The sequence below is a fragment of the Ursus maritimus genome, unplaced genomic scaffold (genome assembly GCF_017311325.1).
Source record: "Ursus maritimus isolate PB19 unplaced genomic scaffold, ASM1731132v1 scaffold_3, whole genome shotgun sequence".
NCBI lineage: Eukaryota > Metazoa > Chordata > Mammalia > Carnivora > Ursidae > Ursus > Ursus maritimus.
In genome coordinates this window covers 55,014,299-55,039,646 of record NW_024425563.1, presented here as the reverse complement: position 1 = coordinate 55,039,646, position 25,348 = coordinate 55,014,299, and the positions used below count along the sequence as shown (strand labels likewise).

The 25,348-nt window shown below is 34.4% G+C and overlaps 1 protein-coding gene across 1 annotated transcript in view; it reads left to right on the top strand.

Annotated features, from left to right (window-relative positions):
* Positions 1–25,348, top strand: part of HDAC9 (histone deacetylase 9) — a 684,034-nt gene that overhangs the window by 397,073 nt on the left and 261,613 nt on the right. The window contains exons 14-15 of the mRNA XM_040644215.1: positions 7,067–7,200; positions 20,311–20,431. Coding sequence (XP_040500149.1) covers positions 7,067–7,200; positions 20,311–20,431 — 255 coding nt within the window. The remainder of the gene's footprint in view (positions 1–7,066; positions 7,201–20,310; positions 20,432–25,348) is intronic.

Here is a 25,348-nt window from a genome sequence, read left to right as displayed (position 1 = left end):
AAATTGTAGTTGAAAATATGTGAAAAATCTGGGGCACCTGGGTGGCTCAGTCGTTAAGCGTCTGCCTTCGGCTCAGGGCGTGATCCTGGCGTTCTGGGATCGAGCCCCACATCAGGCTACTCTGTTGAGAGCCTGCTTCTTCCTCTCCCACTCCCCCTGCTTGTGTTCCCTCTCTCACTGGCTGTCTCTCTGTCAAATAAATAAATAAAATCTTAAAAAAAAAAAAAAGAAAATATGTGAAAAATCCAACAAGGGGATATAACAATTGTAAATATTTGTGCACCCAACATGAGAGTACCCAAATACATAAAACAAACATACAGGAAATAATCAATAGTAACACTATAATAGTAAGGGGCTTTAACACCCCACTTACATAGATGGACAGATCATCCAAACAGAAAATCAACAAGGAAACAGTGGCTTTGAATGTCATGCTGGACCAGATGGATTTTGCAGACATATTCAGAACATTCCATCCTAAAACAGCAGAAAACACATTCTTTTCAGGTGCACATGGAACATTCTCCAGAAAAGATCACATATTAGGCCGCAAAAGAAGCCTCAAAAAATTAAAAAAGATCAAAGTCATACCATGTATCTTCCCTGACCACAATGCTATGAAATTAGAAATCAACCACAAGAAAAAATCTGGAAAGACTGCAATTACACAGGGATTAAATAACATGGTACTGAACAATGAATGGATCAACCAAGAAATCGAGGAAGAAAAAATTGCATGGAAGCAAATGAAAACGAAAACATAACATTCCAAAACCTTTGGGATGCAGCAAAAGCAATTCTAAAAGGGAAGTTTATAGCAATACAGGCCTACTTTGAGACACAAGAAAAATTTTAAATAAACAACCTAACCTAAAGGAGCAAAAAAAGGAACAACAAACAAAATCCAGAACCAGCAGAGGGAAGGAAATAATAGAGATTAGAGCAGAAATAAATGATATAGAATCTAAAATGCACAATAAAACAGATCAATGAAACCAGGAGCTGGTTCTTTGAAAAGATAACGAAATTGATAAACCTCTAACCAGACTCATAAAAAAAAAAGAGAAAGAGAGAAAGGACTCAAACAAAATCACAAATGAAAAAAGAAATAACAACCAACAGCACAGAAATACAAACAATTGTAAGGGAATATTTTGAAAAACTCTATGCCAACAAATTAGACAACCTTGAACAAATGGGTAAATTCTTAGAAATATATAACCTACCAAAACTGAAGCAGGAATAGAAAATTTGAACAGACCAGTTACCAGCAAGGAGATTGAATCATTAATTAAAAACTCCCAACAAACAAAAGTCCAGCACCAGACTGCTTCACAGGAAAAGTCTACCAAATATTCATTCATTCATTCATTCATTCATTCATTCATTCATTTATTATTAAAAGATTTTATTTATTTGACAGCAGGAATGGGGAGGAGGGGGAGAGGGAGAAGCAGGCTCCCTGCTCAGCAGGACCCTGGGATCAAGACCAGAGCTGAAGGCAGACGTGTGACCAACTGAGCCACCCAGGCACTCCTCTAACAAACTTCTAAAGAAGAGTTAATACCTATTCTTCTCAAAGTATTCCAAAAAAATTGAATAGGAAGGAAGACTTCCAAATTAATTCTATGAGGCCAATATCACCCTGATACCAAAACCAGGTAGACACAACAAAAAAAGAGAACTAAAGGCCGGTATCTCTCATGAATGTAGATGCAGAAATCCTCAACAAAATATTAGCAAACTGAACCCAACAATACATTTAAAAAATATCATTTACTATGATCAAGTGGAATTTAATCCCAGGATGCAAGGGTGGTTCAGTATTCTCAAAACAATGTGATACATCACATCCGTAAGAGAAAGGGGAAACCATATAATTATTTCAGTATATCAAAGGCGTTTGACAATATCCATTCATGATAAAAACCCTCTGCCAAGTAGGTCTGCCAAACAGGTCTATTATATGTCAACATAATAAAGGCTTTATGTGAAAAACAGCTGGAGTGCCTGGGTTGCTCAGTCAGTTAAGCATCTAACCTTCAGCTTAGGTCATGATCCCAGCATCCTGGGATTGAACCCTGCATTGGGCTCCCTACTCAGTGGGAAGTCTGCTTCTTCCTCTGCCCCTTTCTACCGCTCGTGCTCTCTCTCGCTGAGTCTCAAATAAATAAAATAGAAAAAAAACTAAAAACAAAAACTCTCACAGCCAACATCATACTCAGTGGTGAAAAACTGAGAGGTTTTCCCCTAAGTCGGGAACAAGACAAGAATGTCCACTCTCACCACTCTTATTCAACATAGTACTGGAAGTACTAGCCACAGCAGATAAATAACATAAAGAAATAAAAGGCATCCAAATTTGTAAGGAAGAAGTAAAACTCTATTTGAAGGTGACATGATACTATAAATAGAAAATTTGAAGACTCCACCAGAAATTTACTAGAACTGTAAAGTTGCAGGGTATATAATCAATGTACAGAACTCTGTTGCATTCCTGTACACTAATAATGAAGCAGCAGAAGATTAAGAAAATAGTCTTATTTACAATTCCACCAAAGCCAATAAAATATCTAGGAATAAACTAAAGAGGTGAAAGACTTGTACTCTGAAAACTATAAAACACTGATGAAAGATACTCAAGACAATGGAAATGGACAAGACATTCCATGCTTATGAATTGGAAGAGCAAATAAAAGGTCTATACTTCCCAAAGCAATCTACAGATTTAATGCAGTCCCTGTGAAAACAACAATAGCATTTTTCACAGAACTAGAACAAACAACCCTAAGATTTGTATGGAACCACAAAAGACCTCAAATATCCAAAGCAATCTTGAAAAAGATAAATGAAACTGGAGGTATCACAATACCAGATTTCAAGTATATTACAAAGTGGTAGCAATTCAGACAGTATGGTATAGGCATAAAAATGGACCTAGGAATAAACCTCAAATTATATGGTCAATTAATGTCTGACAAAGGAACACTGAATATATAGTGGGAAAAAGTCTCTTCAACAAATGATGCTGGGAAAACTGGACAGCTGTGTGCAAAAGAAAGAAACTGGACAACTTTCTTTCACCATACACAAAAATAAACTGAAAATGGATTCAAGACCTAAATGTGAGACCTGAAACCATAAGGATCCTTGAAGATAGCACAGACGGTAATTTCTCTGACATTAGCCATAGCAACTTTTTTCTGGATATGTCTCCTGAAGCAAGAGAAATATAAAAGCACAAAGAAACTATTGGGACTACATCAAAATAAAAAGCTTCTGCACAGCAAAGGAAACAATTAACAAAACTAAAAGGCAGCCTGCTAAATGGAAGAAAATATTTGCAAATGACATATCCAATAAAGGGTTAGTATCCAAGATATAGAAAGAATTGATACAACTGAACACCCAAAACAAACAATTCAATTTAAAAATGGGCAGAAGACATAATCAGACATTTTAACAAAGCAGACACACAGATGGTCAACAGACACATGAGAAGATGCTCAACATAACTAATCATCAGGGAAATGCAAATCAAAACTACAATGAGATATGACCTCACACCTGTCAGAACGGCTAAAACAAAACAAAAAAAGAAAATAGTGTTGGTGAGGATGTGGAGCAAAAGGCACCCTCTTGCACTGTTGGTGGGAATGCAAACTGGTGTAGCCACTGTGAAAAACAGTATGGAGTTTCCTTAAAAAATTAAAAATAGAGAACTACCCTATGATCTAGTAATCACACAACTGGATATTTATCCCCCCCCCAAAAAAACAGTAATTCAAAGGGATATATGCACCCCTATTTATTGCAGCACTATTTACAATACCCAAACTATGGACACAGCCCAAGTGTCCATTAATAGATGAAAGGATAAAGAAGATGTGGTATGTGGTATGTGTATACCATGGAATATTATTCAGCATAAAAAGAATGAAGTCTTGCTATTTGCAACAAAGTGGATGGAGCTAGAGAGTATAATGCCAAGTGAAATAAGTCAGAGAAAGACAAATACTATGATCTCATTCATATGTGGAATTTAAGAAACAAAACAAGCAAAGAAAAAAAAAAAAAGGACAAACCAAGAAACAGACTTAACTATAGTGAACAAACTGAAGGTTACCAGAAGGGAGGTGGGAGGGGAAATGGGCAAAATAGGTGATGGGGATTAAAGAGTACACTTACCATGATGAAAAAACAGAGGGAGGGAGGAAGGAAGAGTGGAAGAAAATATATTAAACAGTTACTTTTATGTAATAGCAACTTACATATTTGATACATCTGAATTATAAAGACATGTCTTATATATCTTTATATTTTGAATGTTACTTCTTATGTCTGCCTGCTTTCCCTTCTGCCTTTCAATGTGTCTTTTTTTTTTTTCCCCAGGACAGCTAAATTTTCCAAATTGCTTAAAATTTACCTGTTTTTGGAAATTAAAACTTTTCTTATTTCGGTAATTGTGGGTCAAAATTTTCCAAAAATTAATGGCACACATTCTTATATTAAAAATGCCACAATTATGAGCATAAAGACTCGTGTTGACTCAGTGTCTTTCTTTTGACTTCATTTAAAAATATTTTTTCATCTTTTTGTGCAAAATGCCTTGCAGAAGTACAAAGCTGAGTAAGTTAAATACCTGTTGTAGAGGCATTTGCCAGTAGGAAGGTAAGGCATGTAAAATAAAAGAATACTGAAGAAGTGAGGCTACAAAAACTTCAGGATTCCAAGGAGATCCACCAGTTAAGTTCATCAGGCAAGACTATAATGGAGATAACTGCCCTAGTTCTTACATTTGTCCATTTATTTATGTTTTTCATTCATTCATTAAAAATACTTTTGAGGACCTACTATATTCCAAGCATGTGTATAGACACTTAAGAATTCAGAGGTAACTAATATAACTCTAGTCTTTGCTTTCATAGATCTCAACAGATAGTGAAGAAAGTATACGATTAACAAGATTATACAACAATTATGTAGTTGTAATAAATGCTCTAAAGACCTAGGGGATGCTATGGGAACATAAAGTAGGAGACCTAGTTTAGAGACCTTCATTTAGCCTTGAAGAATGAATAGGAATTAGCCAAATGAGGGCTAGAGTTATGGGGGGCAGGAAGGAAGAATTTGGGGCATAGATGGAACAGCATGTATGATGATTTTGATTGTTTTGAAGAATGGAAGGTAGGCCTTTGTGGGAGAAAGAGAGATCAAGGGAAGAGGTACATGAGATGAAGCTGAAGAAATGGGGAGGGGCCTGTCTATGCCTTGAGAAATTTTAATCTCATTAGTGAAGTCGCCAAAGGATTTAAGCAAAGGTAGCTGTGGTGTGGCAAACGGAATAGAGTAAAAGTCAGGTAGCCAGTTACAGGGCTTTATTTTAGATCGGATTAGAGATAATAGTCCCTTGGATTGTGTGTGGTTTTGGCTAGAGATAATTGAGTGATTCAAGTTGTATTTTGAAGGGAAAACAAACTCTATTTGTTGGTTCTTTGGGGAGGGAGTGTCCAGAAGATGCTAAGGTTTCTTGCTTGAGCAATGGTGGGTCATGATGTCCTTTATTTAAATGAGGGACACTGTGTATGACTTAAGATCATGAACTCAGATCTGAGACATTCTCACTTTATAAAAACCTGAGACATCCAAATGGAGATTTTGGATGGCAATTGAATAGACAAGTGTGCAAGTATACTGCTTAGAAAGAGGGATCAGCCCTAAGGATGAAAAGGTGAGTCAGGCATAGGGATGTATTTTGAAGGCATTTGAGTGTTATGATTGGATATTACTTGGACCAGCAAAGTAACATTTTTTCTTAAACATAATTTTTACCACATGGTTTCAAAATATATACGTCATTATTCTGCATGATTTTAGTACACTGAGAGAGAAATATTTTCCCCTCTTGAGTAGCATTCCTCTAACATGAGATTGTAAGTCAAAGAATAAAATGCATTAATTAAACTTACTTTTCAATACAAATTACTGGTCTTTATCTGTTCTTGAATAGATACTTATTTTTGCTCTTTAATTTTGGTATTGAATTCTTCTGCCCTCATTCCATGGCCCCAGATAATGTATTTCTATGGTAATTTGTTGGAATATTTGATTGGTTAAATGATTTCTTATGTTAGGCAGTTTTGTAAGTAACATGTTTTCCCCCCAAGGAATTGGATTAAGGGTGGAAATCTTTTCAAAATTAACCAGAGTTATAATTATCATCTAATTTATTGCTTTAAAGACCCCTATTTTATGTATCCATAAGTTTGTTTCATCATAGTTTTAAAAATCTTTCTCATCATAGCGTCTAACTAAAATATGAAATATGTTAACTCATGATAATTTAAAAGCAGATTTTATTCATTAAGTATCTATGGAATCTCTACTGAAGGTAGTGCAATTAATTTATTCACTTTTTTTTTTTTACTTTTTCATTTTTTTCTAAAGAATCACTTCAAATATCCCACAGTATCATAAGATCTACAGTATGCATATTGCTTACAGATTGGCATAAATTCTGAGAAAAGCACAATAAGCAGGGAGGAAACTCTGCACAACTCTGAAGGACTTGCTAAGCAAAATAGGCAAGCAGTTGGAAAGTTTTCTAGTTTATTACAAGGCCTGATCTAAAGTGAAGCTAGAATTACTCATGAAATTAATTCATGATTTAAAGAGTCAGCTCATTTTGTGGCTTCATTGATAAAATTTAGACCTTTACTGAATTGAATTATCTGTCTAAACATACTTCATAAGATACTGGTAAAATTACAGTATTTTAAAAAAACCTTAAGTTCCTTAAAATATTACCATCTTCATCATTACAGATTTACTAAGCTAGGGTTTGAGTACTGATTAATCCATGGGTTAACCTTTTTTGCATTTATATCCAAATACGCAGGACTAAATAGTTCTTATGTGCTAGGAATTTGCATATATGTATTATTTCTCTATTTGTAAATTTTTTTTAAAAGAATATCTTTTTTGGAATAGTCATATTTCATCTAACTTGTGTCATTACCTGTATCATTACTCAGTCTTGCACTATGTTTTCTTTGTCTTGAAGGAATTGCCTACGACCCTCTGATGCTGAAACACCAGTGCGTTTGTGGCAATTCCACCACCCACCCTGAGCACGCTGGACGAATACAGAGCATCTGGTCACGACTGCAAGAAACCGGGCTGCTAAATAAATGTGAGGTAATCCTAAATTGGCTACACTCTTTTACTTACTTAAATAAATCATGTAAAGAGGCCAGTATTCATTTGGGTGATAGTAGAAAAATGTTAATGCTGGAGCACAAACACCATGATGGATGAACCATCACTGATACTAGTAGCATAGCACTTACGACCTGACTCTGGGCTGTGCACATAGTAGGGACACAGTCCATGTTGATGTGAGCAGCTGCATGATGTATATGTGCTATTATTGCAACATTTTTTTGATATACACAGTGTGGTTGTTTCCAAATAGGTGTCATTTCTTGAGTTAATTTTCTGAGAAACTCCACAAACTGTTAAGTGCTAAGTAGTTGTTATTTCTTACTATAAACTGGTAGTGAACTCGGATATATGCCAGATTTGCCTATGAAAATGACTAGATTTAAAGATTAACTGTCCTCTTACCAAGAAAAGTCACTTCTTTTTATTGAAGTGGCTGATAACTCTTAAATTTTTATGGTAGAGGTTTGAGTACTTTTATTTTATTGGTATTTCTTTAGACTCATTTCTGCAGATTCCTCTTGAGTCCCATTTTTCATTTAGAAAAATCTATTTCTTAGGCTTTCAGAAGTAAAAATGGTATCAATTCAAAAAGGCTCCTGTTGTCAAATTTGCAAATTATATAATCAGCAGCTGTTTGATTTAGTTGCTACAAATGTCCATGGTTGCCTAAGACCCAGTAACGTTCTATATTTGAGTCTAAGATATTTTTAAAAGAAAAATATCCCCCATGTTTTTTTTTTTTTACATTACTTTAACACTTACTGATCAAAAGTATTTTTTTTCTTGGGTCTATATTATGTTCTAAACGTGTTCTAGGGACTAGAATTACAGAATTTCACAAAACAAAGTCCCTGTTATTACAGACTGACAATTTAACATGTTGCTCTTTGGTTTTGTTGTCAGTCTTTGAGGATCAGTAAAGGAAATCCAGTCTAGTTCTCACCAGTTTGGGAAGAAATTAAATGGACTATTTGACTATAGTTATTTTTTGACTGTAGTTATTTATCATGAGGAGACAAACATTGTGACTACACTGAATTCACTATACTTTGATAAAATAAAAAAGCAATCTTTTGCTACTACTTTTAAGCTAATTAATTTTTGGCAACCCAAAATGTAGTCCAGAATATTCCTATTGAAAGTCAATTTAGTTTAAAGCAAACCGGTAAAATAATTTCAATTGAGGTAGGAATGTCAAGCAGACAGAATATTTCTCAGAGTCATGCACACTTGTGTATATATTCAGTGGCCTGAGTTATAGCAGTCTGATCCTTCTTCTCTGCAAAGTAGTAAAAATAACTGACTTTTGAAAATACAAAGTCATTTATTCAGTGCATTCATTTATAAGGATATATTATTTTCTTTATTGATTTTCTCTTTTGAAGATGAATAAAATATCTCATCTTACAGGGTTATTTTCTTTACATCAAAACATAGATCATGTTTATGGGTCATTCAGCAGGTTGGGATTGTGAATGAAGACACCAAAGTAGTGTTTAACAGATTTAGTTTCACAAGTTTTATTATATGTTTATAATAGAATTATCAAATGTTTTTGTATTTAAAGCTATACTTTTGATTAAATATATTCTTAACCTAGAAACTCTAAAATGAAGGAATTTGAGCTATATTTATTTCTCTGATTCTTTCTTGAGTGAAAGCCTATTATTCATCTTTTGCCAGTAGCATCTGTATTATATGGCAGAGGCTTTTTCATACTTTCTGGTAAATTATAAAGTTATCATGAAGGTTTTTATGTTTTTGATATAGGCTAAACCACTCTGTTATCTACACAATCCCTTATGGAGTAAGTAAAGTAATCCAGCAAGGGGACTTATCTGTGGTGAACTGGTCTTAATGGATGTTGACTCATGTGAACATTCCTGTTTCACCTTTGCATCAACTATAGATGTTTTCCAGTGTGGCATTCTTTCTGCGCTTTTGCCAGCTAAGACATTGCTGTTTACATTTCTTTTCACTTTCAGGTCTTTATTATATCCTGGAGCCTTACCCCAGCCACTCCAAATTAGCAGTGGCTCATCACAGTCTTCAAATGCATTGTTAGATTATATGGTATTCCTTAAATCTATTACCTGAAGGAATGCTGGCTATAAAAGGAGCAAAGTGCAGAAATAAATGGAATGTAATATGGTTCACACTCATCTTAACATTTAAAAATCTGTTATGCATTTCCGATCAGTCTCCTTTTTTAATTCCTCATACATCACATTATTTTAGTCCTATATTATTTGAAAGCATAAAATTCAATTTATACAACAGCACTGACTGATGTGATATCAGACCAAGGGTGAAATAGCAGTAGTAGGGAGGGGTTGATGAGAATGAGTGAGTCTAGCCCCAGCCCAGTCAGCTAAATAAGTGTCTCTCTGGTAAACAGTCACACAATTACAAATACTCCACTTGAAAGCCCAGATCAGCCGATTTGCTGTTAACGAAGGCCAGTCACAAAAGTATGATCCATAACTTCGCAGTTTTATAAACAGAACACTCTTTTTGCTAACACAGTTCAAAAAGTTCACCAGTTTGATTTCTGAAGTGAAGAAATTGTTGCCCATAATATATTTGATTCTATATTATCAGGTATCTATGACTTTATGTTGACCTAATAATAAAATGGAATGTCTAAAACCATTAAAAAAAAATTTAAGATACCTAGGAATTTGATGTTGCTTTGTGTGTAAATGATTTTAGGAATATTCAAAACGGAATTTTAAAATTGATATGCAACCAAACATTACCTTTTTCCAGAGACTTTCAGGTTCTATATAAAATAAAATAACAAAAGGGTTAAAACAGAACCATAAGAAACATGACTTATTTTTTTCCCTGATTATTTCTACTGGGCGAGTTGGGATGAAAATAAAAAGGGAACATACAGAGATTATTTCAAACCCGTTTAGCCCACTCCGAAATAGTAGAATCTACTTCCTTAGCCAGTGCTCTGCTAGTAAAGGCAACTAAAACAAATGATACATGGATTTTTTTTAAGTTTTTGATCTGACAAGTTAAATCTAATGTACACATTTATTAATATATTATTAACCATCTTGCAAGGATGCTAAACTTTTTGTCTCAAGCTAAATTATTTGGAAGTTTCAATGATGTGGAAGAGAAAAACCACAGAAACATAAATCAAGCCTTTTAGCAATTCACCAAAACTCAATACAATCAGTTGTTGAAAAATCAGGAGAGAAGTATACTATTAGTGGCAAGTGGCTAGGTACGTGGCGGGTGCATTAGCCGGTTAGAGAGGCAAAAAGTTTCCTATACAGGCTAACAGGTTTCCTGGTTAGTGTTTATGAACCTTCTACAGAGATCAAGGCCAATGACAGTGTCTTCCAATTGGACTTGACTTATGTACTCCAAGAGAAAAAATTAGGTTTCAGCTTGGGTATGAATGAATATTTACCAGGATGGCTGAAGGACTTAAGGAGAATGAGACATTTCTTTCTAAATTTGTGTAGGTAGGATTCTCAGGAAGTTGTGAAGTCCAGCTCTGTTTGTTCCTTGATTATGTCTCGATAATGCATTCCCGAGGGTAAAATCTATGTGTCTAAGACTCCAGGGATGTGAGTACCAGCCCTTGTGTCTAGGTTATCACTCTTTCCTAAGCAGTGTAGACAAATTCCTGACCTGGTTGTGAGCAGTAAGAACTCAGCTCAATTGTCTCAAAAGAGAGGATTTATAAGATTTTGTAGAAAAGGATATAATCTAATAAGAATATAACACCTAGTTAAAAACAAACAAGAAATGAATATAACACCTAGAAACTGGGTCAGTTTGTTTTTCTCCAACATCTAGAGAGGGATTTGCTGTCTTTGAACACTATTTTCTGCCAGGCTTGTGTAGTCACCCATAGTTAGTGATTAGCCTTTGCTTTCAGTGAAGGAATCAACAGAGTTCTGGGGACATATAGCTGGCCAGCAAGCAGAAACCCATGACTGGGTAAGTGGTATTCATTTATTGATTATAGTGGTGCTCAAATGTTAGCATATATCAGAATCATTGGGAATACTAAGGCACAGATTGCTGGGCTCCAGACTCAGAGATTCAACAGGAGTGGTGTCCTATTGGAATGAGGTCTACGAATTTGTGTTGCTAACATGTGTCTTAGTAATTCTGAGACTGCTGATCTGGCCACAACACTTTAAGAACAAGGATACATCCATTCAACAAACAGTGTATCAAAATTTTGAGTTTTCCAGGCTCCTGTGTTAGGAACGGGAAATATAATACTGAGAAGATGCATACCCTGCCTACAAGGAGGTTGCTATCTGGTGGGATCAGCAGACATTAATCAAATGATTGCATAGATAGATATATAATTACAAAATCCCAAGAGGTTTTGAGTCACTAGTTTATGTTTCAGTGATTTTAAAGACTCTTAATGATTGAGCTTGGGGAAGAAATAAAATGAGAAAGACTGTGGTCTGCTGCTTCCATATTCTTGACAACATCAGAAGGGCCATCTGAACAAGAGATAGAAGTAGAAATATTATATCTCAGAGTTCAGGGAGGAAATATCCCAGACCTGATGTTGAAGAGCTTGCTCTTTTTCTGTTCTTACTCACATTCACTTGAGGATAACTGTTTCACTGGGAAAAATGGTAAGGAGTCTCAATTTTACTGGCATTCAGAGAAAAGTCAGCTTCCCTCAACCAACAGAATAGTCAATTTTGCAATTAAACAATGATATGATAGAAAAGATGGTAGTTTGAAAACATGTAAAGTCCTCCTTTGTTTCAAAATAATGGACTGATCTACAAATCAGACTTATGTATTATGTCGGTTTATTTAGCTGTGTAGAAAAATTAATCAAAATGGATTCCTTCAAGGGTTATTGTTCAACATTAGATTTGACCTTAGTCCCGCCATTAATTATCTGTATACTTTTGTCAAATCATTTAACCTTACTGATCTTTGGTTTTCCCATGTGTAAGATGAGGCTCTTAGGCAAGATATTTGCTAGGATCTTTTCCAGCTCTGATATCATATGAAATTAGATGGCTAAGGAGTTCATTTGGAACATAACACTTTCTTTGGTTAAGAGTAGATGAATCTTGTAGGATATTTAGTAAACATATTCCTCTTTATTTTTTAAGCTCTAGTGTAAATTGGTTGTGCTTACTAGTCCTGATTAGCAGCCAGAGAAAACATTAGTCTTCATTATATTAGATTACAGTGGTTACGTGGGTTAACTTCTTTTGGCATGACGTGGCACTGTTTTTTAAAAATTGAGGTGGTTAGTAGTCCTTCATGCCAGTACTATTTAATTTTTTCCCCTATTGAATCATTCATATTTAGTTTAGTGATCCTGTTAAGAGCAAAAAGCAAAATCAGCAGCTTTCTTGTCACCATAAGAAATGAATCTGAAGGGGTCATTTGGTGTCCTCTTTAGGAACAAGCCCTTTGATTAGGTAGCCAGGTTTGTAAAATGTGTGTGCCCTGAAGAAAAGAATGTGCTTTTCTGTGCTTAAAAAATTGCAGAGAATGACCCATCATCTGTTAGAAATGCACTTGCAGTTGTTTTTCCAGAAGTGTTCATGACTCTCAGCCCCACCAAGCCACCCACAGACATTTGCTTGCTCTCACATTTGTTTTGAGAATAATTACATTTTATAATGCTTTTGTTGGATTACATATTATGTGGAATTTGCATTGGCTCTTTGTGACTAATATTGAATAACTTTGTTTCGCTTAATTCATAAGTAAAAACCATAAGCAACATACTGTGCTGAAATGTTTAACTCTTTTATTCAAGTGCCAATACAAAGTAATTACAAAACAATTCTGGGACCTGAAACCAAGCTACTGTTGCCCCTTCTGGGATTTCCTCAGCAGTTTGAATGAGAGGAGCTTTAATGTAAAATCTTAAGATGCTAAGAAACTCAAGGCGAGGATCCCATGCTTTTCCCGCACATTCAGGTGATTTTAAAAGATGTTTTGCAAATCTAAATAAAGAAATATAATACTTTTTGGAGAAATACTTTTGGAATGTGTGGGTTTTCTGACATCAGTGCTACAAAGCACTAAATACTGCAAGTTAATTCAGTTAAACATTTGTTTTATAGAGTACTCTAACTAGATGGCAGCACATAACAGCTTACTGTTTTGTTTAGTTTACAAAACATTGTGTGTGTGTTTGTGTCTTAGAATCTAACCACAAAGCAGTAAGGAGTCTTGGGATATGGCAGTCTTAAGAAGCAGTACAAATGATCTAGATGTGATGAATAAACCAGGGTACGTTATGTGATTATTCTGAGAGATATTTGTAAATCATAGTAGAGTGGACCTAGGCAGATAAATACATTAAAATTACTTGTGGAGACTATAATCAGAATTCAGATGATTTAGAATTTTTTGTTTTGATTTTTATTTTTCCAAAAAAGTAAGAATCAATATGGAAAACAACCAACAAAAGGAAATAAAACAGGCTGCACTTCTGAGTTCATTTGGAAAGTGATAAAGGATTTTTTTAAATAGCAGCATTAAAGCTTATTAACAAAAATGAACAGTTACGTGTTTTTCAACCATCTGAAAATTGCAGTTCTAAAGTAATAGAAAATATTTATTGTAACAAAATTTGTTTCATATGTAATTACTATTTTAAAAATCAGTGCTTTAACCCAAACCATTAAAATGTTCATTTACAGTTGTTAGAAAATAATTATAATATAGGAGATTTAGTTACATAAAATCATCAAAATTGAGCAGTTAATCTAAAGGGTAACATTTTTTACTTTTTGATGAGCATAATGTTTTGAAATGAGTGAAAAGAAAACATTAAGAAATATATAGTACATATACTTTTTACCACTCAGAACTTTATTATTGAATGGGATTTGCTGTTTTTCTGAAGTGTATTCCAGTTGCTCTATGCACCCTGAAATATGTGTAAATAAATTGTAATGACTGAATCAAACAGTTCTACAAGCAAGTAGAGGCACTTGTTTTGAAGAACAGATAGACCTTTTTTACTTCCTAACCTTCGCTGTGATAGCCATTTATTGTAACTACTCTTTAGTTTGAAATGTGTATTAGTATAGTGTCAGTTTCTTGAATTCACTTAAGAGCAGAATGAATGAACAGCTCCCTCTAACCTGTAGTTCTGGACCTAGGATGCACATTGAAATCCACAGAGTGGTTCTAACTATCTAGATGCCCAGACTCCATCCCCAGAGTTAATCAGAAATTAATCAGAAGCTCTGGAGGTAGGACCCAGGCAACAGTGCCTTTTAAACTTCCACAGCTGATTCCAAGATTCAGATAATATTAAAAATCACTGCAATAGAAACTCAGCTTCTTAACGTAAGCTTAATGAAGTAGAGACAAAAACGTGAATGGAATCAAATATTTGGAGATGGGAGAGTAAAAGAAGCTGGCATTTACCTAAGAAACAAACAAAGGCATTAACACAGAAGTTCCATACACAGTGTTTTATTTTTTTTTTAATAATGATTTTTTATTATATTATGTTAGTCACCATACAGTACATCCCCGGTTTTCGATGTAAGGCTCGATGATTCATTAGTTGCCATACACAGTGTTTTAAATTGGGAAAAGTGTTCATTATTTTGAAGTTATCCTAGGGTGGAAATGTGAATTCTAAAAAATACTCTTATTTTTCAATTATGATTAAACATATAAGAAATTGGTTTCAAAAAATAGCTAGTATTCTTTTGAAAACCTTCATAGTGAGATCTCTTCTCTTGCCTCAACCATAGTAATTTGTTGCTGCCATTATTATGTTTGCTTGCCTGAGACAAATCTATAAGTTAAAATAAAAGATATTTTGTTGAGTTTTTGTGTAAAAGATTATTTCACATAGAATCTTACCATTTTAGGGCTAAAGGGGGACTTGAAAGTAATTTGGTCCAACCTCCTAGTGTTTACAAATAGAGAAACAAAGGTCCAGAAATGTGCCTCATACCTGGCTGTGGGCATGTTAAAGGTAGGTGAGAGTCAGAACCTAGAATTCAGGGCTCCTGACTTGCAGTTTATTTTCTTTCCATGTGACTGACAGAAGGACCACAAGCCTGTTGGGCTGCCCATCTGCTTAATTGCCTCCTTCCTTCTTTTACTCCCCTTTCTTTATAAGAAAAACTCTGACGAGAAAAGGTTATTAGACCAGGAGGGATATTGGAAGGAAAGAACGCAGTTGAGGGAGGGGGGAGGATTGAAACTATCCTTTATGTAAAATTTAAAGAAACAATTGGTTGTAGCATTTGAAAACTCCAGTAGGTATACTTGGGCATGAGCAATGAGATCAGATTTTTGAATTTGTTTAAGAGAGAGAAGTGTATCAAGAAAAATGAATAGGCCATGAACTGATCCATTAAATATTAAGTATGGAATTTCTAACAAAAGGTAACTTTGACACTCCTACATCATTTATGATTCTTTAACTTTCGAAGTCTGCAGCCCTATGAATTTTTATAGAAAAAAATTAAAAAGCATCCCTATATTTGGGGACACTGGATGAAATATCTTCAGAAAATGAAATATCTCAGGGGAAATTGTTGCCTAATATGTCACCACTTTGAAAATGATTAAAGAAAATGGGGTCTCTCCCAGCAGAGGCAGGTACTTTGACTTGTCAAATTTAAGTTGGACATTTTCTCTTAGTTTGGAACTGCCACAAAATGAGCCCTTTCATGTCCTCAATAATACCAAACCAATGCAATCCATCTGTTCTGCTAAATTATTTCTAGTTCCCTAACCAAAGGCACTGCTTTTTCATGCATTTTATCATGATTTTATGCCCTTTATTATATTTTACAAAAGGTTCTGATTCCTCCAGGGCCAATGAGAACTGATTAGGACACTGGCCTCAATCCAGGCTTTGAACACAGGAGGGGAAGGAATAGAACTGTTTCCTTTTTCCCCTGCTCCTTGGCAGAAAAAAACTATGAATGTATACCGTGTGTGTGCTCTGTGTGTGGGTGGGTGTGGGTAGGCTGCATTTTATCCTGTCACAGTATGACTTTGTAGATCATGTTCAGAACATTCCTTTTATAATCAGGTTGCATTAATGGGCTTTATTTCAGAAAGACTATTTCTTTAGGAAAGACCCGTGATGTGTTGTGAGACTCAATGATATGGTCATTTTACATAACTTCAGTCAAACTTCAAACCTGAATGTAGACTGTTTGGAGCTCTGAACTAAATAAGATCATATACCCCAGATGCTTAGCACTGAGAGTAGGCACTCTGCACATTAGTTCCTTTACTACTCTCAGGAAAGAACTGCTTGAGTGCAAGTCACAGAGACCGAAAATATAATAATGAATACATCCTACATCACAGGGTTTATTCGGAAGATGAGAGAAGAGCTGTAAGTTTTCTTTCCTAAGCCTATATTGGTAAGGTATTTAAGACCTATATTTGGATTTCAAGTAAGAAAGGCCCAGAAGAATGCCATCCCTTATATGCATTAAGTGTCCAAATATACTTAGAATTCTCAAAAATCCTTTTGGTCAGAATCATAGATAACTTTAGATAGACATCCTGCATGCTAAGTATCTCTGAGAACGGAAATCAGTATCTCCCTAAATTATGATTATCAGAGGACTTTATCCTATTTTGTGACTCATTATGCTGTTGACCTTTGACTCAAGAGAGCATGATGAGAGAGAAATGAAAGAATAAAGGCTACACAGGAAATAGAAAATATGGGAAGAGCTTAAATGAAAATATCTATATTTAAGCATAAACGTATAACATAATAAATTGCTGATGATAATACCAGAAACGAGAACTGTTGGGAACCTCAATTTGAGAGGAAACGTTAAATGTGACAAATTTAAGACATCTGATAAAAGGACACAAAATGGAATTACTCCAGGAGATCCTATGTGTTAAGAAGGAAAACTATTGTTATTTCAGAATTTTCAGCTTAGTCATCCACCAAGTTCCCACAGCAGTGCCCCTGTGAGATATAAATCTCAAAATATGCTTTCTGTAGTTCATTTCTCTAGGTAGAAATATTTTTCATACTGAGTTGGTTTTTACTGCTCTCTTTCTGTAGAAACATGTACATCCTCTTTGTAGGTCTTGTTGTCTAGCATCCACAGAAGCAGAGGTGACTATCAGAATAAGTACTGCATTATATTTAGTGTAATTATTTTCTTAAAAATATATTCTATAATAATAAAAAGAACCAATATAAAATACTTCCTTAGAGTTATAAGGAAGCAGAGAAGGGGGGCAGAAGGAAATCAAAGTGCAAACTTAGAACTGTGTTAAATTTTAATAGTGAAAGGTAGGGCAAGAGTGTAAACTAGAACAGAATACTTTCAGAGTAAGTCAGTGCTAAATAGGCTGCACCAGATGTCCTGTCCTTACTGTCAGTTAACTGATACTACACAAGAGGATGACTGAGATTTAGCAGGTGTCCTTTTATGATTTATCAGCATTTGGGCTACCATCAATAATTAAATCTTGTTAGCAGATTAGTTTTGAAATGTGTGATTGAACATTCAGCATAAATGCTAGTGGGATTGTGGGAGAATAAGAAAGGAGTTGGGACAAGCATGAAGTGTATGGTATGTAAATATATGTGACTAGTTTATGAAAACATAAAGATATGTTTATTATTAATGGTATTTAATGTTATGCCAGAGGCAAAAATTCAATTTAGAGTTGAAAAAAAAATCTTCATAGAGAAAGAGAAAGGGAAAAAATTGACAAAACTTTATGATAGTAGTCAAAACGTGGGTTTGATTGTTAGTATAGAACTGACATTGTTTAAGATATAGATGTTTCACTGTATCAGCATGTAAAATGTTAGTGGCTGTCAATTTCATAGACTCACAAAAATGAGAGCTGGAAGCCCTGTTATTTCATATTGTTCATTATTCTGCCAGACTAAGACTGGTTACCACAGTCTGGTTTCCAGTGCTGTGCTCATTCCAATTTTAGGTGACTCAGACCATGGAGTTACCACTGTTTATCTTGGGGGATTTTCCACCAGCTGAAATCTCACAGTTAAAATGTTAACCTTTAATATTTCTTTGAACTTTCTCTTGCTTATTTTATCTCATTATTTGCCATTCTCTTTCTTTGGTTGTTCTGGTCCTCCATAAATGCTTCCAAATCTGATGTTTACCAGCAAGCCACTTATGTCAATAACATGTTTGTTTATTGATCAGAGCAGTGGTTGACCAGGTGGCCATCATTAAATTTGCCTTCATCTTCAGCATTACTTACCTGGTTTAATTTCATCACTCAACACCTAACTAGGAATAATTTCTCTAAAGGATTTAAAAATTTTTTCTAGAAATGTAAATTGGGTGTCAAAAACCAGAAACTTCAGTGCTATAACAAAGAAAATTCCATAAGCATTTGTTTATTTATTTGGCACATAATAGCACAGTGTCAAGAAGTTTCTGTTTTACATCATTCCCGCTACCTTGTACTTACCCCTCAGGTCTCCCACCATTCCTCTCTCACTGTGACATGATTTATTTTCTGTGACAAGCGCAGCTCTGCCCTCTACCCAGTAAACCCCTAGGAAGTGTCAGCATATTGAGCCTACTCCCTTAAACACCAATAGCAACCACATCTCCTTAAACTAGGGAGGTTGAGTATGGCATTGCTCTGGTCCTGAGAGAGGTGGGTTGTCTCCTGATGTTTCCATGTCAACTGGTGATTCCATGGTCAGGAACATGAGAGGATAGCATTCTCTTTGAATTTCAGTGTAGTTCTCTACTAATAGAATACTAGGAATTACAGGTACCTTGTTTTGGTACGTATCTTAAGTGAAATGTTAATACTGCCTGGGTAATTTTAGGAAGCACAGCAATTTTCAAAAGAATGGCTAATTAACTTCATACATAAGCATGATTTTTTTTTAATTTTTATTTATTTATTTTTTAAAGATTTTATTTATTTATTTGTCAGAGAGAGAGAGAGCTAGTGAGCACAAGCAGGGGGAGCAGCAGGCAGAGGGAGAAGCAGGCTCCCTACTAAGCAAGGAGCCCAATGTGGGACTCAGTCCCAGGACCCTGGGATCATGATCTGAGCCTAAGGCAGTCACTTAACTGATTCAGCCACCGAGGCATGCCCAGCATGATGTTTATTGGGTCTATAGATATGCCTGCCAACTGAGAAATGTGGCCAGGAAAAATACTTTGTATATTGACTAATTGAGGTTTCACTTAATGTACACTTTTGTCTGTGTTGAAGGACCATGCTTTGTTAGTTGAAGTGCAAGTTTCTGCCTAGCATGTGCATAAAAATATTGAACGAGTCTAGAGTACGTCAGACAGTCTCTGGCTAAAGAGCGGTTTTTCTTTTGTGTCACAGACCAGTGGTTTTATAAAATACATTAAATTACAATAAAAATAAAATGAAAATTGAAGACACCCAAGATTATATTAGATTCAGGAGACATAAAAATAGTCTGCCCAATTACTATAAAAGTTTCTAAATACTTACTCTGAATTTCTATATAGACCTCATCACAGACAGTTCATAACCAGTTCCTAAAATGTTACTGACCCCATAGGACACACTTTGAAACATTGATCTAGATTAATAATTCTGTGAGGTCCACGCACATGAAGTGATCAGCATTTTGGTGATAATCAAATACATTAAAATGTATTGGTACTTATGTTCTTTAAGAAATAATAAAGAATTTGTTTCAACAACTTCTACAGGTGAGTGTAAAATAAGATTTTAATGAATTTACTTCTCAGCCAAATAGTAGCCCCTGGGTTTTTTTGTTGTTTTTTATTTTTTTTAGCCGTTGTTTGTTTTTAAGCTGATACTTTTACAAAGGAGTTAACTATTAATTTTTTTGTTATAGATTGATTTTTTATGCCAAAGAAGACGGCTTTATGTCAGTTGCCCAGTTAGGCACAAGCAATCCGTAGGATCTGAACCTTACATACACTCAATTTTTCAAATGTTATTATGGTACTTTACTAAGCAAATCGGTGTCACATTCCTGCATGATGAAATTCGGTTCATTGTTAATCATCTTAAATGTGACTTAGGCCTTACTTTCTTCTAACTGTTGTCAGTGGAGTACTGTGGGCTTCTGCTGTTTTCTTTCAGCGAATTCAAGGTCGAAAAGCCAGCCTGGAGGAAATACAGCTTGTTCATTCTGAACATCACTCACTGTTGTATGGCACCAACCCCCTGGATGGACAGAAGCTGGACCCCAGGACACTCCTAGGTCTGTATGGGTCTCCGTTCTACTGAGAACAGCACATTCCAGCACTATCATTAGTCAATGCTGTTGTCAGTTTAAAATACTTGGCAAGCAGTGTGACAAAAAAAAAATCAGCTTTTCCAACAACTTTGCTCTGTGGAATGAGTTGTTTACAATAAAAGCCAATGTAGATTAAGAAAATCTTGAAAGAAAAAAAAAATCTTGCATTAGAAAAAATCATAATGCAAGTTCCATGATGTTTACTTTTAAGTTAACCTTTATTTAAGTATTTGTTCACTATGTTTTAGCCTACAGGAAGGGATGCATTGTTGAATTTGTTTGCTTACATTTTTAAACTAAAAGGAAAAGAAAGGTTTTCACATTCTTTATGCAAATTTATCTGCACCTTTCCAATTTCTTTTGTGTCTTTTAGTTCTTCTTTTCTATGACCTTAACAAACAAAGGGCATAGTATGAACTTACTTAAGTTAAAACTCCTTATTACTATGCTAGAATACTGCATTTTATAATAAGATTGCATTTTTTAAAAAACTTATCATTTTTTAAGTAATCTTTATACCCAGTGTGGGGCTCGAACTCACAATCCCAGGATCAAGAGTTGCCTGCTCTTCAAACTGAGCCAGCCAGGCACCTTGCATTTTAAATCTTGGTATAATCTATTTAATGAATGCCTTAACTATGGAATTAAATAAGTAGATGGCAGAAGTAGAAAACTAATAAATGTAATTTTTAATTAATATATAATTTTTCATACATTTACTATCAGATTTTAAAATAAAATTTATGTTGCAGAGCTTTACATAAACTTTATATGAGTGATAGAAACAACAGATTTCAGAAAACAGTTTGTGACAAAACTGTATTTTAGCTAGAACAATTAATATTAATTATATTAACTTCATTAATCTTTTGTAATGAAATAACAATACACGACGTGACAATATATGCCACAAGGATCATGTTTTAAGTATTATAAGTAAAAGGGCATTTTAGGATTTTTTTCTTGTCCCTTTCTTTCAAATAAACCTATTGTGTCAGATCCAAAGTTTTGGACTCTTTCACCTAATTCAATACTATTTCTAAATGATTTATGTTAACTGGTCCTAAACAGTTCAAAAACAAGATATGAGGGCGCCTGGGTGGCTCAGTTGGTTAAGAATCCAAATCTTGGTTTCAGCTCAGTTCATGATCAAGCTCCCTTTCGGGCTTCTTCCTCAGCATGGAGTTGGCTTGAGAGTCTCTCCTCCTCCCTCTGCCCCCCGCCTTGTGTGCTCATGCTCCTGCATGCGCTCTCTGTCTCTCTCTCTCTCAAATAAAAAATAATCTTTAAAAAAAAAACCCACAAAAACAAGTATATGACATATAGTAGGCAGGCATCTTGTAAAGCAATTATAAAGGGAAATTAGTGGTTACCCATTTTAATGCTTCCATTCTGCCTTTTTAAAACAAGTGGCAGGCATCCCTAAATTTATGAAGTAAGGGCATATGGGGAAGTGTATGTGAGCACGTGCATGCATGCAGGGTGGGTAGTGGTAGCTTGGAGAGAAATTGACAGAAATGGAAACATAAAGATTACTCAATTTTTAGAAAACATGTTAAAATTTGATGATGGGAAATAATTTGTATAGTAGAATTAAAGTTATATATTAATATAAAGGCAAGTCAGTCCAAACATAAATAATCTATGTTTTTTTTCTAATTTCTTTTGAAGGAATCAGTCTTTGAACATGCCGATCTTTTACATACAGTACTTCTTTTGCTATGGGTACTGTTTAATAAATGTCCTTACTTTAACATGAATTAATAATCCCACCTTGTTTCCACAAAGATCAAGTTAATTGAGCATTACTTTCATGGTTTTATGAGATCAAAATACTCATGTATTTAAGATAGAAAGCTATGTCCATTTTGATAATTTTTTAATTTAGTTAAGTGGAAATAAGCAGAAAATCCTCCTAATTTTTAAATTCTAACTATGGTCTCAAATGATAAATCAACCTAGGCACAGGAGTAGGTACTTTGGATTTAATTGGGATAAACTTACATAGGTGTTTGAGAGATGTTTCAAACAACCATTGTACTTTTTAAGAGAAAGGACATATCTATAGAAGAAATGAAGAAATAAACTTCAGCAAGCCCAAACTGTTTTACTTATGAAACATGGCAATACCACTGTTTTTTTAATAAAAATTTGACACTTTTGAACAAAACTGACTTTATGAAAATAGCCAACAAATATATCATTTTAAAATTCGGCGATTTAAAAGTGAATTCCAATGTATAATTTAGAACCTGGACAAAGGTGGTTTTCATGTATGTTTGCCATGAAAAGAGCAAGTATCAATAGTTGAGTTTTTGAAGGAATTTTTTGTCATTGTCCATTGATGAAGTTTTATTGGAATATACCCATCCCCATTCTTTTTTCTAATTTTTTATTTTAATTCTAGTTCTGTACAACACCAGGTGCTCATCACAGCAAGTGCAGTCCTTAATCTCCATCACCTATTTAATCCATTCCCTCCCTCTCCCTGGTAACCATCGGTTTGTTTTCTATAATTAAGAGTCTGTTTCGAGGTTTGTCTCTCTCTTTCTATTTCCCTTTGGTTTTTTTTTTTTTTTTTTTTTTGGTTTTTTTTTTTTTTTTTGCATGCACACTTTCTCTCTTCCCTTTTCCTCCCTCTCCCTCAAAACAAACAACAAAATAAATACAAAAAGCAAAACCAAAAAAAAAAAAAAAAAAAAACCAAAGGGAAATAGAAAGAGAGAGACAAACTCGAAACAGACTCTTAATTATAGAAAACAAACCGATGGTTTACCAGGGAGAGGAGGAATGGATTAAATAGGTGATGGAGATTAAGGACTGCACTTGCTGTGATGAGCACCTGGTGTTGTACAGAACTAGAATTAAAATAAAAAATTAGAAAAAGAATGGATGGGTATATTCCAATAAAACTTCATCAATGGACAATGACAAAACAAAACTCAACTATTGATACTTGCTCTTTTCATGGCAAACATACATGAAAACCACCCTTGTCCAGGTTCTAAATTATACATTGAATTCACTTTTTAAATCGCGAATTTTAAAATAGATATATTTGTTGGCTATTTTCATAAAGTCAGTTTTGTTCAAAAGTGTCAAATTTTTATTAAAAAACAGTGGTATTGCCATGTTTCATAAGTAAAACAGTTTGGGCTTGCTGAAGTTTATTTCTTCATTTCTTCTATAGATATGTCCTTTTTTAAAAGTACAATGGTTGTTTGAAACATCTCTCAAACACCTATATGTAAGTTTATCCCAATTAAATCAAAGTACCTACTCCTGTGCCTAGGTTGATTTATCATTTGAGACCATAAGAATTTAAAATTAGAGGATTTTCTGCTTATTTCCACTTAACTAAATTAAAAATTATCAAAATGGACATAGCTTCTATCTTAAATACATGAGTATTTTGATCTCATAAAACCATGAAGTAATGCTCAATTAACTTGATCTTTGTGGAACAAGGTGGGATTATTAATTCATGTTAAAGTAAGGACATTTATTAAACAGTACCCATAGCAAAAGAAGTACTGTATGTAAAAGATCGCATGTTCAAAGACTGATTCCTTCAAAAGAAATTAGAAAAACATAGATTATTTATGTTTGGACTGACTTGCCTTTATATTAATATATAACTTTAATTCTACTATACAAATTATTTCCCATCATCAAATTTTAACATGTTTTCTAAAAATTGAGTAATCTTTATGTTTCCATTTCTGTCAATTTCTCTCCAAGTACCACTACCCACCCCATGCATGCACGTGCTCACTACACTTCCCCATATGCCCTTACTTCATAAATTTAGGATGCCTGCCACTTGTTTTAAAGGCAGAATGGGAAGCATTAAAATGGGTAACCACTAATTTCCCTTTATAATTGCTTTACAAGATGCCTGCCTACTATATGTCATATACTTGTTTTTGTGGGTTTTTTTTAAAGATTTTTTTATTTGAGAGAGAGAGAGACAGAGAGCAGCGTGAGCATGAGCACACGGGGGGCAGAGGGAGGAGGAGAGACTCCCAAGCCAACTCCATGCTGAGGAAGAAGCCCGAAAGGGAGCTTGATCATGAACTGAGCTGAAACCAAGATTTGGATTCTTAACCAACTGAGCCACCCAGGCGCCCCTCATATCTTGTTTTTGAACTGTTTAGGACCAGTTAACATAAATCATTTAGAAATAGTATTGAATTAGGTGAAAGAGTCCAAAACTTTGGATCTGACACAATAGGTTTATTTGAAAGAAAGGACAAGAAAAAATCCTAAAATGCCCTTTACTTATAATACTTAAAACATGATCCTGTGGCATATATTGTCACGTCGTATTGTTATTTCATTCAAAAGATTAATGAAGTTAATATAATTAATATTAATATTCTAGCTAAAATACAGTTTTGTCACAAACTGTTTCTTGGAAATCTGTTGTTTCTATCACTCATATAAAGTTTGATGTAAAGCTCTGCAACATAAATTTTATTTTAAAATCTGATAGTAAATGTATGAAAATTATATATTAATTAAAAAATTACATTTATTAGTTTTCTACTTCTGCCATCTACTTTTTAATTCCATAGTTAAGGCATTCATTAAATAGATTATACAAGATTTAAAATGAAGGTGCCTGGCTGGCTCAGTTTGAAGAGCAGGCAACTCTTGATCCTGGGATTGTGAGTTCGAGCCCACACTGGGTATAAAGATTACTTAAAAATGATAAGTTTTTTAAAAATGCAATCTTATTATAAAAATGCAGTATTCTAGCATAGTAATAAGGAGTTTTAACTTTAAAAGTTCATACTATGCCCTTTGTTTGTTAAGGTCATAGAAAAGAAGAACTAAAAGACACAAAAAGAAATTGGAAAGGTGCAGATAAATTTGCAT